This window comes from Agelaius tricolor, unplaced genomic scaffold (genome assembly GCF_023055355.1).
Source record: "Agelaius tricolor isolate 1412-34295 unplaced genomic scaffold, bAgeTri1.0.p SCAF_86, whole genome shotgun sequence".
Lineage (NCBI taxonomy): Eukaryota > Metazoa > Chordata > Aves > Passeriformes > Icteridae > Agelaius > Agelaius tricolor.
Window position 1 is genome coordinate 658601 of NW_027269346.1, and position 11481 is coordinate 670081.

The following is an 11481-nucleotide window of genomic DNA, read 5'->3' on the forward strand; positions in this document are numbered from 1 at the left end:
GGGACCCCCAGCCCCTTCCCTGTCCCTTTGTCCCTTGGCTGTGCCCCACGAGTGTCCCCCCCTGCCCTGGCCCTGGGGACACCAGCGGGTGGCTGGGACCTGATGGGGGTGTGACACTGGGGACAGTGGTTTCGAGCCATTGGTGCGGCACCTGTGGGAGCCAGGACACCCCAAATCTCACCCAGGAACATCCCAAAACTCACCCAGGGACACCCCAAAACTCAGCCAGGGACACCCCAAAATCTCACCCAGGGATACCCCAAAATCCATCCCTTCCATCCTACCCAAAATTCATTTACCCCAAAATTTGAGGGGCGCCTCAAATTTCAGCTGGGAAGATCCCAAAATTAAACTGGGGCACCTCAAAAAAATTCAGCCGGGACTTCCTAAAATTCAACTGAGAACACCCCAAAATTCAGCCAGGGACACCCCAAAATTCACCCGGGGCACCCCAAATTTCACGCAGGGACACCCCAAAATTCAGCTGGAAAAACCCCAAAATTCAACTGGGGACCTCCCAAAACTCATCCAGGAACACCCCAAAATTCAACAAGGAATACCCCAAAACTCATTCAGTGACACCCCAAAATTCAACGGGGACACCCCAAAATTCAGCCAGAAACACCCCAAAATCCACCCACGGGGCTCTGTCCCTCGGGGGCTCCCCTTGTCCCCCCCTGCGTAGGGCCGGGACCACCGCGGGATCTGAGCGACCACAGGACCAGGTGGAGCTTTCTTATAAATTTATTACATAATAATAATAATAATTAATAATAATAATATAATATAAGAAACATAGATCTCTGTGGGGGATGTGTATCACAACGTCAAGGGCGGGAGGCGAATGGCCGCACCTCCGTGACTCCGGAGAAGGAGAAAGCTCCTCCGAAAATCCATACAAAATTAAGGGTGAAGTCAAACTGACCCTGGGAAATTAAAAACGGAACGAAAACCCACAGGTGAGTCCGGCTGGGGGACGGAACCGAGAGTGTGGCGGGGCCGGGCTGTGCACATGCAGCGGGCGTGAGGGCGTGGCACATGCATGGGCAGTGAGGGCCTGGCCGGACAGCGGCCGGCCGGCCGGACAGCGGCCCCGCCGCGGATGGGGCTGGCAGGGCCGGGGATCCCCGGGAGCTGAGTGACCCCGGGGGGTTCTGCTCTTTGTCACAGTCGGGGGAACGGACGGGCGGATGGAGGGGGGCGATGGCGCCGGGCTGGACAACGGAAAAATATCGACAGCTTGGGGGGGAAAAAACCCCTTTGGAAGCGGGGGGAAAAGAAAAGGAAAAGTGTCTCCCTTTGTACAGCGGAAAAACCCGAGTGGTGGAGAAGCCATGAGAGGAATCACAGTAACGCCGCGGCCCGGGGCGGGGGGCGGCGCGGCCGGGGGCGGCACGGCCCTGGGGTTGGCGTGGCCGAGCCGTGGTCAAGGGGTCGGCGTGGCCAAGAGGCCAAGCGGTGGTCAAAGGGTCAGCACGGCCGAGGGGTTGGCGTGGCCGAGGGGTTGGCGTGGCCAAAGGGCCGGCGCGGCCGCGGGGTTGGCGTGGCCGAGGAGTTGGCATGGCCGAGGGGTGGTCAAGGGCTTGGCACAGCCAATAGATTGGCATGGCCGAGGGGTTGGCGTGGCCAAGTGGTCAACACGGCCAACGGTTGGCATGGCCGAGGGGTTGGCACAGCCGAGGGGTGGTCAAGGGCTTGGCACGGCCAATAGGTTGGCATGGCTGAGGGGTTGGCATGGTCAAGGGGTCATCGTGGCCAATGGGCTGGCGTGGCCAAGGGTTGGCACGTCCGAGGTGTTGGCATGGCCAAGTGGTCAACACGGCCAATGGATCGGCATGGCCAAGTGATTGGTGTGGCCAAGGGGTAGTCAAAGGGTCGGCACGGCCGATGGGTTGGCATGGCCAAGGGGTCAACACAGCCAATGGGCTGGCATGGCCAAAGGGCCAAGGGGTGGTCAAGGGATCGGCACGGCCGAGGGGCTGGCATGGCCGAAAGATTGGCATGGCCAAAGGGCTGAAGGGTAGTCAAGGACTTGGCACAGCCAATGGATTGGCGTGGCCAAGGGGTCAGCGTGGCCGGGGGCTCAGCATGGCTGGCGGGTTGGCGTGGCCAAAGGGCCAAAGGGTGGTCAAAGGGTTGGCACGGCCGATGGGCTGGCATGGCCGAGGGCTTGGCATGGCCAAGGGTGCTTAAAGGGTCAGCACAGCTTAGGGGTCAGTGTGGCTGTGGGGTCAGTGTGGCTGTGGGGTCAGTGTGGCTGAGGGGTGACCAAGGGTTTGGCATGGCCAATGGCTTGGCATGGCCAAGGGGTCAGTGTGGTCAAGGGGCCAGCCTGGCCAATGGGTTGGCGTGGCCACAGCATGGCCAAGGGGTTGGTATGGCCAAAGGGTTGGCGTAGCCAAGGGGTCAATGTGGCCGAGGGGTCGGCACAGCCGATGGGTTGGCATGGCCAAGGGGTCAGCGTGACCCTGGGATTGGCGTGGCCGAGGGGTCAGTGTGGCCAAAGGTTTGGCGTGGCCGATGTGTTGTTGTGACCGAGGGGTCAGTGTGACCCGGGGGTTGGCAGAGCCAGGGGTGACCGAGGGGTCAGCACGGCCGAAGGGTTGGCGTGGCCGAGGGGTCAGTGTGACCCAGGGGTCAGCGCGGCCGAGGGGCCAGGCCGGGGTCAGGGGTCAGCTGGGCTCCCGCTCTGCCTTCTCCTGGATGGCTTTTCCAAAGGCAAGGTGGCCCCGGCTCCGGAGGTGGCTGGGGCGGGGACAGGAGCTGGGGACACCGGGAATCACTCCCGGGAAGGGGACGGCAGCGCTTTGGGAACGGCCACGGCACCGACCCGTGGCCGAGGGGCACCGTGGGGTCCTGGTGGTGGCACCGTGACACCGGGTGGGTGACCTTGGCTGCCAGTGGCACTGCGGGGCACAGGCTGGGGGTGCAGAGGAGCCCTGGGGGGACATGGGGGACACGGAGGGGACACCGGGGGTCTGTGCTGGCAGCTGGACGGGCCGCCCCAGGCGAAACCAGTTCACCCGGGGACCCTGATGGCCTTTTGGAAGTCCCTTGTCCAGATCTGCCACATCCCCGTGGCAGAGTGGGGGACAGGGGTGGGCAGGGGACAGGGACGGGCAGGGTGGGGGACAGGGATGGGAAATGAGGGGGACAGGGATGGGCAGGACAGGGGACAGGGATGGGAAATGAGGGGGACAGGGATGGGCAGGACAGGGGACAGGGATGGGCAGGACGGGGGACAGGGATAGGAAATGAGGGGGACAGGGATGGGCAGGACAGGGGACAGGGACGGGCAGTGCAGGGGACAGGAATGGGCAGGGCAGGGGACAAGGGTGGGCAAGGGACCGGGATGGGCAGGGTGGGGGACAGGGGTGGGAAATGAGGGGGGCAGGGGTGGGAAATGAGGGGGACAGGGGTGAGTGCCACAGAGGACAGGGACGGGCAGGGTGGGGGACAGAGATAGGAAATGAGGGGGACCGGGATGGGCAGGACAGGGGACAGGGGTGGGAAATGAGGGGGACAGGGGTGAGTGGCACAGAGGACAGGGATGGGCAGGACAGGGGACAGAAATGACGATGGTGGGGGACAGGATGAGTGGAGCAGGGCACAAGAATGAACGGGCAGGGGACAGGGATGACCTGAACAGGAGACAGGGATGAGTGGCACAGGGGACAGGGATGAGCAGGGCTGGGGACAGGGATGAGTGGCACAGAGGCAAGGACGAGTGGGGCAGGTGACAGGGACAAACGAGACAAGGGGACAGGGATGAACGGAATGGGGATGAGCGGGGCAGGGAACAGGACGAATGACACAGGAGACAAAGGATGAGAGGGGCTGGGGACAGGGACAAACGGGACAGGGATAAACGGGACAGGGGGACAGCAATGAGTGGCACAGAGGACAAGGATAGACAGAACAGGGATAAATGGGACAGGGGGACAGGGGTGAGTGGCACAGGGGACAGGGATAAACGGGACAAGGGGACAGGGATGCCTGGCGCAGGGGACAGGGATGAGTGGCACAGGGGACAGGGATAAACGGGACAAGGGGACAGGGATGCCTGGCGCAGGGGACAGGGATGAGTGGCACAGGGGACAGGGATAAACGGGACAAGGGGACAGGGATGCCTGGTGCAGGGGACAGGGATAACGGGACAAGAGGACAGGGATAACAGGACAGGGGGACAGGGATGCGTGGCACGGGGGACAGGGATGCCTGGCACAGGGGACAGGGATAACGGGGCAGGGATAAACAGGACAGGGGACAGGGACAGCAGGGCGAGGAGGCTGCGGGGACACACGGGGCAGCTCGGTGGCAGCCCCGGGCGCTCTCGGGACGGGCAGCGCGGGTGGAAGTCGCCTTCTCTGGCGTGGGGCCTGACTGGGACGAGCCGTGGTGTCCCCGCGAGCGGCGCGGGTGACACTCAGTGTTCGCCAACACAGGTACGGCTGCAGCTGCTTCAGCGGGAGCTGGGGGTGCGGGCCGGGCACGGCCGCGGCTCCGCGGGCGCGGAGCGGGCACCGCCATTTCCGCCCTCGGGGGGCGGGGAGGAGGACGAGGAGGGAGAGGAGGAGGAGGGAGAGGGAGGGGAAGGCTCCTCCGAAATGGCGAGAAGGCGCACAGCTCTCCGGTCCCAGAGCGAGCTTGAGCGGAGCGGTTGCGCTCCGCGGGTTCGGCCTCTCGCGGCGAGAGGCGGCCGCGGGCGGGGGTCTCCGTCTCGGTGTGGCCCCAAAAAACAGCTGCGGAAGGGGCGGAGACCCCGGGACACCCGGCGGGACGGCGCCGGGCTGCCCGCGCTCAGGCCACCACTGTCACCTTCCACCCGCGCCCGTGGCGCCGGCGGAGCCCCCGAGCCCCAGGGGACAGCGCGGGGCTCCGCGAGGGGACACCGGGACAGCGGTGCCACCCAGGGGACACCGAGAGAGCCGGGGGCTGCCGGGGGCTGCGGAGAGTGGGGAGGGACAGGGAGGGACAGGCAGGGACAGGCAGGGACAGGCAGGGAGGGCAGGCAAGGGTGGGCAGTGCCAGGCAAGGGTGGGCAGGCAGGGGTAGCCAGGGTGGGCAGTGCCAGGCTGGGGTGGTCAGGGGGTCAGACAGTGTGGTCAATGACAGGCAGGGTGGTCAGGATGGTCGGGCAGTGCCAGGCAGGGGTGGCCAGGCAGGGTGGGCAGTGCCAGGCACGGGTGGTCAGAGAGAGCGGTCAGTGTCTGGCAGGGTGGTCAGAGAGGCCAAACAGAGTGGACAGGGCTGGGCAGGGCAGTCAGTGCTAGGCTGGGGTGGCCAGGCAGGGGTAACTAGGATGGTCAGGCAGGGTGGTCAATGCCAGGCAGGGTGGGCAGGCAGTGCCAGGCAGGGTGGTCAGTGTTTGGCATGGGTGGGCAGTGCCAGGCTGGGGTGGTCAGTGCCTGCCAGGCCGGGCAGTGCCAGGCTGGAGTGGCCAGGCAGGGGTAGCCAGGATGGTCAGGCAGTGTGGGCAGTGCCAGGCAGGGTGGGCAGTGCCAGGCAGGGTGGGCAGTGCCAGGCCGTGCCGAGGGCCAGCACAGCACCCAGGGGACGGGGGTGGCCCAGCCGGGACCAGCGGTGGCCATGCGGGGCCGTGGCCAAGCCGAGCGCTCGCGGGGGGCTCCGAGGGGTCCCCCGTGTCCCCAAGGCGGGGACAGCCAGGTGCCAGGTGTGGGGACAGCCAGGTGCCAGGTGCCAGGCGCGGGGACAGCCAGGTGCCAGGTGTGGGGACAGCCAGGTGCCAGGTGCGGGGCGGCGCGGTCAAAACAGCCACGGGCGCGTCCCCACCGGGATCCCCCACGGGAGCGGCCCCGGGAAGGGACAGCCCGAGGAATTCCCGGGAATGCCCCAATCCCACAGCGGGGGAAGGAGCCCGCGCCACGGCACCGGGACCATGCCGCCGTGCGACATTCCCGCATGCGACATTCCGGCACGCGACATTCCCGCATGCGACATTCCCGCGTGCGACATTCCCGCGTGCGACATTCCCGGCGGGATGCGGAGGGGCTCGGGACAGCACCGGGAGGTGGCGGAGGGACACAGGGACACAGGGGACAGAGGGGACACAGAGAGAAGGGGCAGGGGAGGCACAGGAGGGTGGCACGGGATTGTCTGGGATGGGATTTGGGATGGGAGGTGGGATGAGAGCTGGGGTGGGATTTGGGATGGGATTTGGGGTGGGAGCTGCCAGCCTGTCCCTGTGCCTGGAGTGTCCCGGGAATGCCGGACACAGCGGGGACACAGGGCCAGGGTGGCACCGGCTGGGTGAGGGGGGTGGGGATGGATTTGGGGGGACAGGTGGGATGGATTTGGGGGCAGGTAGGAAGGATTTGGGGCACGGGTGGGATGGATTTTGGGGCACAGGTGGGATGGATTTGGTGGGTAAGGGTGGGATGGATTTTGGGGGCACAGGTGAGGTGAATTTGGGGTAAGGGTGGGATGGATTTGGGGGCACAGGTGGATGGATTTGGGGGCACAGGTAAGATGGATTTGGGAGATAAGGGTGGGGATGGATTTGGGGGCACAGGTGGGATGGATTTGGTGGGTAAGAGTGGGATGGATTTTGGGTCCCGATGGGAGGGCGCAGGGCGGGGCTGGCACGGAGGGTTTGGGGGCCGAGGGTGACACTTGGTGACACAGCGGGGCTGGCAGGGCAGGTCTGGGGACACGGGCGCTGATTGGCGGCGGGAGAGGCCGGGGTTGGGACATTGGTGGCGCTGCGGGGACGCGGCCGAGGGGCAGGACCTGAGCTGGGCAGGGACACCCGGCGGGCGCGGTGGCACCGCGGTGGCGCAGGGGAGGGGTCGGGACGTGTCCGGGCTCACCGAGCCCGCCATTCCCGGGGTTTTTTTATTTTGTTTTTCCCGGGATATTTTTTCCCGGCTCGTCGCCCACCGGGCCCTTCCCCGTTCCCGGCTGGGACAGCGGGGTGGCAGCCGGGGACAGGGACAGGCCACGGCCCCCGGGGGCTGCCGGAGAACGGCGGGGGTCGCCACGGGGGTGAGGGCTCGGGGACAAGGAGATGGCACCGGGGACCCTCCCGGGACAGCCCGGTGCCCCGACAGAGGGCAGGGACATCCCGGGGACATCCCGGTGCCCTGACACAGGGCAGGGACATCCCGGGGGGGTCCCGATACCCCGACATAGGACAGGGACATCCCGGGGGGGTCCCGATACCCCGACATAGGACAGGGGACATCCCGGGGACAGCCCGGGGGAGCTCCGGGCCCTTTTCCCTGGCAGGGTCGGAAAGGTTCGGAGATGTTGAGGGTCAGGACGGAGCTCCCTGTCCTCCCCTCTTAGCACCAGAAGAGTTTTTTGTTAATGCCTTCCTGGGGGCCTCGCTCGGCTTTTGGGAGCACCGAGCCCTCCCCTCCCGGCCAGCCGGGCTGCCCCCGCCCGGGGGACACGCGGGTGGCGCTGGGGACGCCGCCACGGGGAGCGTCCCCTCCTCCGGGCATCGTCCCCGCGGCCACCACCAGCCCCGGGACCCCCAAAATCGGGGACACGGCCCCCGGGGACCTCCCTGCTGTGTGCCTGGAAGACTCGGTGTGTCCCAAAACGCAAGTTTGTGTTTTTGTGGTTTTTTTTTGTGTGTGTGTGTGTGTGTGTTTTTTTGTGATTTCTCTGAATCTTTACAAATCCAGAGCGTCTGAAAAGAGCTGTTTCGGGGGGGGGGAAGGGAATTTTAGGGGTTTTTGTGGTGTGTTTAAAAAGACTTTTTCACATTCATTCAGTCGCTTAAAAACTCCCGCGAGCCACGGGCGTCCCGGGAGCGTCTCCTCCAGTCCAGAGATAGGAATTCTTTTAGGAAAAATCCTAACAAAAATCAGGTGGCTATAGCTCTGGAGATATAGATATATAGATATTCTCTCTTTCCAAATATAGAGCTGCTTAAAAAGATGCAAAACGAGGGATGAGCAGGATTTTGTGGGGGGAGGGGGGCGGAAGGGGGGTGTGTGTGGGGGGGAAGGATCCTGTAATTCGTTATCTCGTGGGGCTTATCAGCTGCTCTCTAGATAAATGCACGGAGATTAAATAATTTCCCATCAACGCTTTTCCCCCCCTTTGGAAAAAACAAGACCCCAAGCCCAGAGGAAATCAAACCTTTCCCACCCCCCGCCCCCTCCCCTCTAAACGTTGCCAAAGCGTTTTTTTTGTTTTTTTCTTTTTTTGCTGCGGGATTCGTCCCCCCCCCAGCCTCCCGACATTCCCAAACATGCTTCGATCCATGCGCTCCTCGCTCCCTCTCACCCGGCCGGGGCAGCAGCTCAGAGTCCGGGGGGGTCCGCCTGGCGGGGGGGGCTCTTCTGGCACGGCCTGGCACGGCCTGGCACGGCTCGGGGTGGCACGGCCGCCGCTGGAGCCTTCCCGGCCCTTCCTTCCTCCTTTCCTTCATCCTTTCCTTCATCCTTTCTTTCCTTTCCTTCCTCCTTTCCTTCCTCCTTTCCTTCATCCTTTCTTTCCTTCCTTTCTCCGGAAGCGCCGCCGGGATGGCCCCGCTGGAGCCGCCGCCTCTGAGCCTGATGGGGACACCTGGGGGGGACCCGGGGCCACCTCCTGGCAGGGACACCTGAGGGGGTTCAGGACCCAGGGACACCTGGGGGGGACCCAGGGCCATCCCCCGGCAGGGACACCTGGGGGGGACCTGGGGCCACCTCCTGGCAGGGACACCTGAGGGGGTTCAGGACCCAGGGACACCTGGGGGGGACCCAGGGCCATCCCCCGGCAGGGACACCTGGGGGGGACCTGGGGCCACCTCCTGGCAGGGACACCTGAGGGGGTTCAGGACCCGGGGCCACCCCCCCGATAGGGACACCCTGGGGAGGGGGACAGGACCTGGGGCCATCCCCTGGCAGGGACAGTTCTGACCCTGCCGGGGACACTTGGAGGGGTTCGGGACCTGGTGCCACCCCCTGGCAGGGGCACCCGGGGGGGTTCAGGACCTTGGGGCACCTCCAAGCCTGGCAGGGACAACTGTGACCCTGCAAGGGACGCCTGGGGGGTGTCAGGACCTGGGGCCACCTGTGAGCGTGGCAGGGCCACCCGGGAGGTGCCACCCCCGCAGGTGCCACCCGCCCGCTCGGGGGCTCCAGGCCGTGTCGCCGCCCAGGTGCCACCACCACCGCGGCGCGTCCCTGCGTGTCGCCGGTGCCACCCCGGGCGGGGCACACGGAGCGATTTACAGGCCAGCCTCTCTGGGAGAACGGGAACGAGGAGGAATTTCATGCAACATTCCTGGGCCGGAGGCGGCGGCGCGGGGCCGGGGCGGGAGCGGGCGGGAGCCGGGGAGGGGCGGCCCCACGCCCTCAGTGCAGCGCTCGGAGAAGGAGAAGGAGGATCCGAGTGGGTTTTCTTGGCTTGGGAAATCCGCCCCGCCCTTCCCACGGCGGCTCCGGGCGCGGTCAGCTGTCCACCAGCTGCTTGAGCGCCCGCTCGATGTTCATGCGGTGCCCCACGCGGGTCACCCCCAACTCCACGAAGTCCTCCTTGGTCAGGGCGGGCAGGTGCGTGCCCTCGATCTCGTGGTCCTCGAACTTGTCCCGGTGCTCCACCAGGTTGATGCTCTCCAGCCAGTCCCCCACGTCGTACTTGTTCCACAGGTGCAGCGGCTTCTGCATGAAGGGCCGCGGCGGGTGCAGCGTGTGCAGCGGCGGCCCCGGCGACGGCGACGGCGACGGGGAGCGGCTGCGGGCGCTGACGCTGCGCACCACGAACCGGACTTCCTTGGGCTCGTGGGGGATGGAGAGGCTGGAGGACTTGAGGATGGTGGGGGGCGTCAGGCCGTAGGGCCGGACGGTGCTGAGGGGCTCGGGGCGCTCCAGCGCCGCGGGTTTGACGGGGCTGGGCGTGCGGCGGGTGACGGGGTAGCGGCTGCCGGGCCGCACGGTGAAGGTGGTGCCGGAGCTGCGCTGGGAAATGGTGCTGAGTTCTCCTAAACTACTGAAAAGTCTGCGGAGAGAGCGGGGAGGCGGGGGAGAAAAGAGAGGAGAGGGAAGGGGTGAGGCCGGGTTTGGGAATGGGGGCGCGAATCCAGCGGGGCTGGGGGAGGTCCGGGGTGCGGGACACGGCTCGGGAGGGAGATCCCGCTGGGATGCCCCAAAGGTTCCGGCAGCGCCTCCAGGGTGGGGCTCCCGGCCGGTGCTGCCCTCCTGGCACGGCTCTGCGCCCCCCAAAGTGTCCCCAGACGTGGGGACAGGGACCCTGTGCCTCACCCTGCCCCGTCCCCCCCGCCCCGTGCTGATCCCGCATGGAATGGGAGCGACCCAGCGGAGAAAAGCTGGGATAAGAGGGAACCTTCCAGCATTTTCCCGGGATGGGGGGGACCCTCTGGACACCCCTGGTGGCGGTCACCTGGTGGCCAGTGCAGTGTGAGGAGCCCAGGGGTGGCCGGGCCGGTGTCCCCTTGGCACTGGGACATGTGGGACCCCCTGGCTGTGCCACTGTGGGAATCTTGGATGGGGACAAAGCTCCTCAAAGCGCTGCTGTCCCCTTGGCATTGTCCCCATCCTGCCATTGTCCCCGTGGGATGGACAGGGAACGGGAAAGGAAAGGGATCTGACTCCTGGGTGAGTCCTAGAAAATCAGAGTCCTCTGCTCTGGAGAGGCTGGGAGAGCTGGGGGTGTTCACCTGGAGAGGAGAAGGATCCAGGGAGAGCTCAGAGCCCCTGGCAGGGCCTGGAGGGGCTCCAGGAGAGCTGCAGAGGGGCTGGGGCCAAGGCCTGCAGGGACAGCACCCAGGGAATGGCTCCCAGTGCCAGAGGGCAGCCAGGGATGGGATCTTGGCAATGAGGAATTCCTGGCTGGGCTGGGATTGCCAGAGCAGCTGGGGCTGCCCCTGCATCCCTGGCAGTGCCCAGGGCCAGGCTGGACACTGGGGCTGGAGCAGCCTGGGACACTGGGAGGTGGCCCTGGAGGGGTTTTGAGTCCATCCCATCCCATCCTATCCCATCCCATCTCTGCCCCTCCACTTGTCCTCAGAACTATCCCATGAACTTCCTGCATCCCGGTGCCTCAGTTTCCCTGCTGGGCCTCCCATCTCAGCTCCCTCCTGGAAAACCAGGACACTCTGGAATGCTGCTGGGATCCACCACTGCCTCGATTGCCACCTCCTGGTTTTGGGAATGTTGATGAGCTCCAAAGATCCCATAAATCCATGGCTCCGAAGGGATGAGCTGAACGTGGCTGAAGATGTGCAACATGAGCCCCATTCCTGAAAATTCCCATTTTTGAGCCACATTCCTTCTAATTCCCATTTTTCTGCTTCCCTGGCACAGCAGGGAAGGAATCACCCTCAGGAAGCTCTGACAGGGAAAAGATGAATGTCCTGGGGTTATTTGGATTGTTCCTGGGATCGCTGGGATCTTTCCTGCAATTATTTGGATTGTTCCTGGGATTGTTCCTGGGATCATTTGGATCGTTCCTGAGATGGCTGGGATTGTTCCTGGGATTGTTGGGATTGTTCCTGGCATGGCT

At 65.0% G+C, this 11481-nt stretch overlaps 3 protein-coding genes and 1 long non-coding RNA gene across 5 annotated transcripts in view; 1 reads left to right on the top strand and 3 right to left on the bottom strand.

Annotated features, from left to right (window-relative positions):
• Positions 1-728: 728 nt before the first annotated feature.
• On the bottom strand, positions 729-4530 carry LOC139585642 (uncharacterized). The gene is made up of 3 exons (XM_071418466.1): positions 4442-4530; positions 4219-4367; positions 729-4130 (listed from the first exon to the last, which is right to left on the bottom strand). The coding sequence occupies exons 1-3, from the start codon at positions 4528-4530 to the stop codon at positions 2638-2640; spliced, it is 1731 nt and encodes a 576-aa protein (XP_071274567.1). The 3' UTR covers positions 729-2637.
• Positions 4531-5040: 510 nt separating this feature from the next.
• On the top strand, positions 5041-5878 carry LOC139585614 (uncharacterized). Its single transcript, XR_011677191.1, has 3 exons — positions 5041-5132; positions 5166-5704; positions 5744-5878. It is a non-coding gene; the product is annotated as an uncharacterized lncRNA (long non-coding RNA).
• On the bottom strand, positions 5310-7190 carry LOC139585611 (uncharacterized). Of its 2 annotated transcripts, XM_071418413.1 has the most exons (4): positions 6533-7190; positions 5744-6462; positions 5506-5697; positions 5310-5404 (listed from the first exon to the last, which is right to left on the bottom strand). In XM_071418413.1, exons 1-4 carry the CDS (start codon positions 7188-7190, stop codon positions 5402-5404), a joined length of 1572 nt encoding a protein of 523 aa, XP_071274514.1. In that variant the 3' UTR covers positions 5310-5401. The 2 variants fall into 2 exon arrangements, with proteins under 2 accessions (XP_071274514.1, XP_071274513.1); XM_071418412.1 differs by lacking the exon at positions 5310-5404 and having other exon boundaries at positions 5464-5697.
• Positions 6155-11481, bottom strand: part of SHANK3 (SH3 and multiple ankyrin repeat domains 3) — a 100275-nt gene continuing 94948 nt past the window's right edge. Inside the window, 1 exon segment of the mRNA XM_071418409.1 lies at positions 6155-9957. Coding sequence (XP_071274510.1) covers positions 9411-9957 — 547 coding nt within the window. The 3' untranslated portion in view covers positions 6155-9410.

Excerpts from the sequence above, each read along its gene's own strand:
- LOC139585642 (XM_071418466.1), bottom strand. The coding sequence starts at position 4,530 with ATGGCGGTGCCCGCTCCGCGCCCGCGGAGCCGCGGCCGTGCCCGGCCC. Across the intron at positions 4,368-4,441 it reads GCAGCTGCAGCCGTACCTGT|AGAAGGCGACTTCCACCCGC; the intron begins GTTGGCGAACAC and ends GCCCCACGCCAG. Across the intron at positions 4,131-4,218 it reads ATCCCTGTCCCCTGTGCCAG|GCATCCCTGTCCCCTTGTCC; the intron begins GCATCCCTGTCC and ends CCCCTGCACCAG.
- LOC139585611 (XM_071418412.1), bottom strand. The coding sequence starts at position 7,190 with ATGTCGGGGTATCGGGACCCCCCCGGGATGTCCCTGTCCTATGTCGGG. Across the intron at positions 6,463-6,532 it reads ACCCACCAAATCCATCCCAC|CTGTGCCCCCAAATCCATCC; the intron begins CTGTGCCCCCAA and ends AAATCCATCCAC. Across the intron at positions 5,698-5,743 it reads CGCCGCCCCGCACCTGGCAC|CTGGCACCTGGCTGTCCCCA; the intron begins CTGGCTGTCCCC and ends CGCGCCTGGCAC.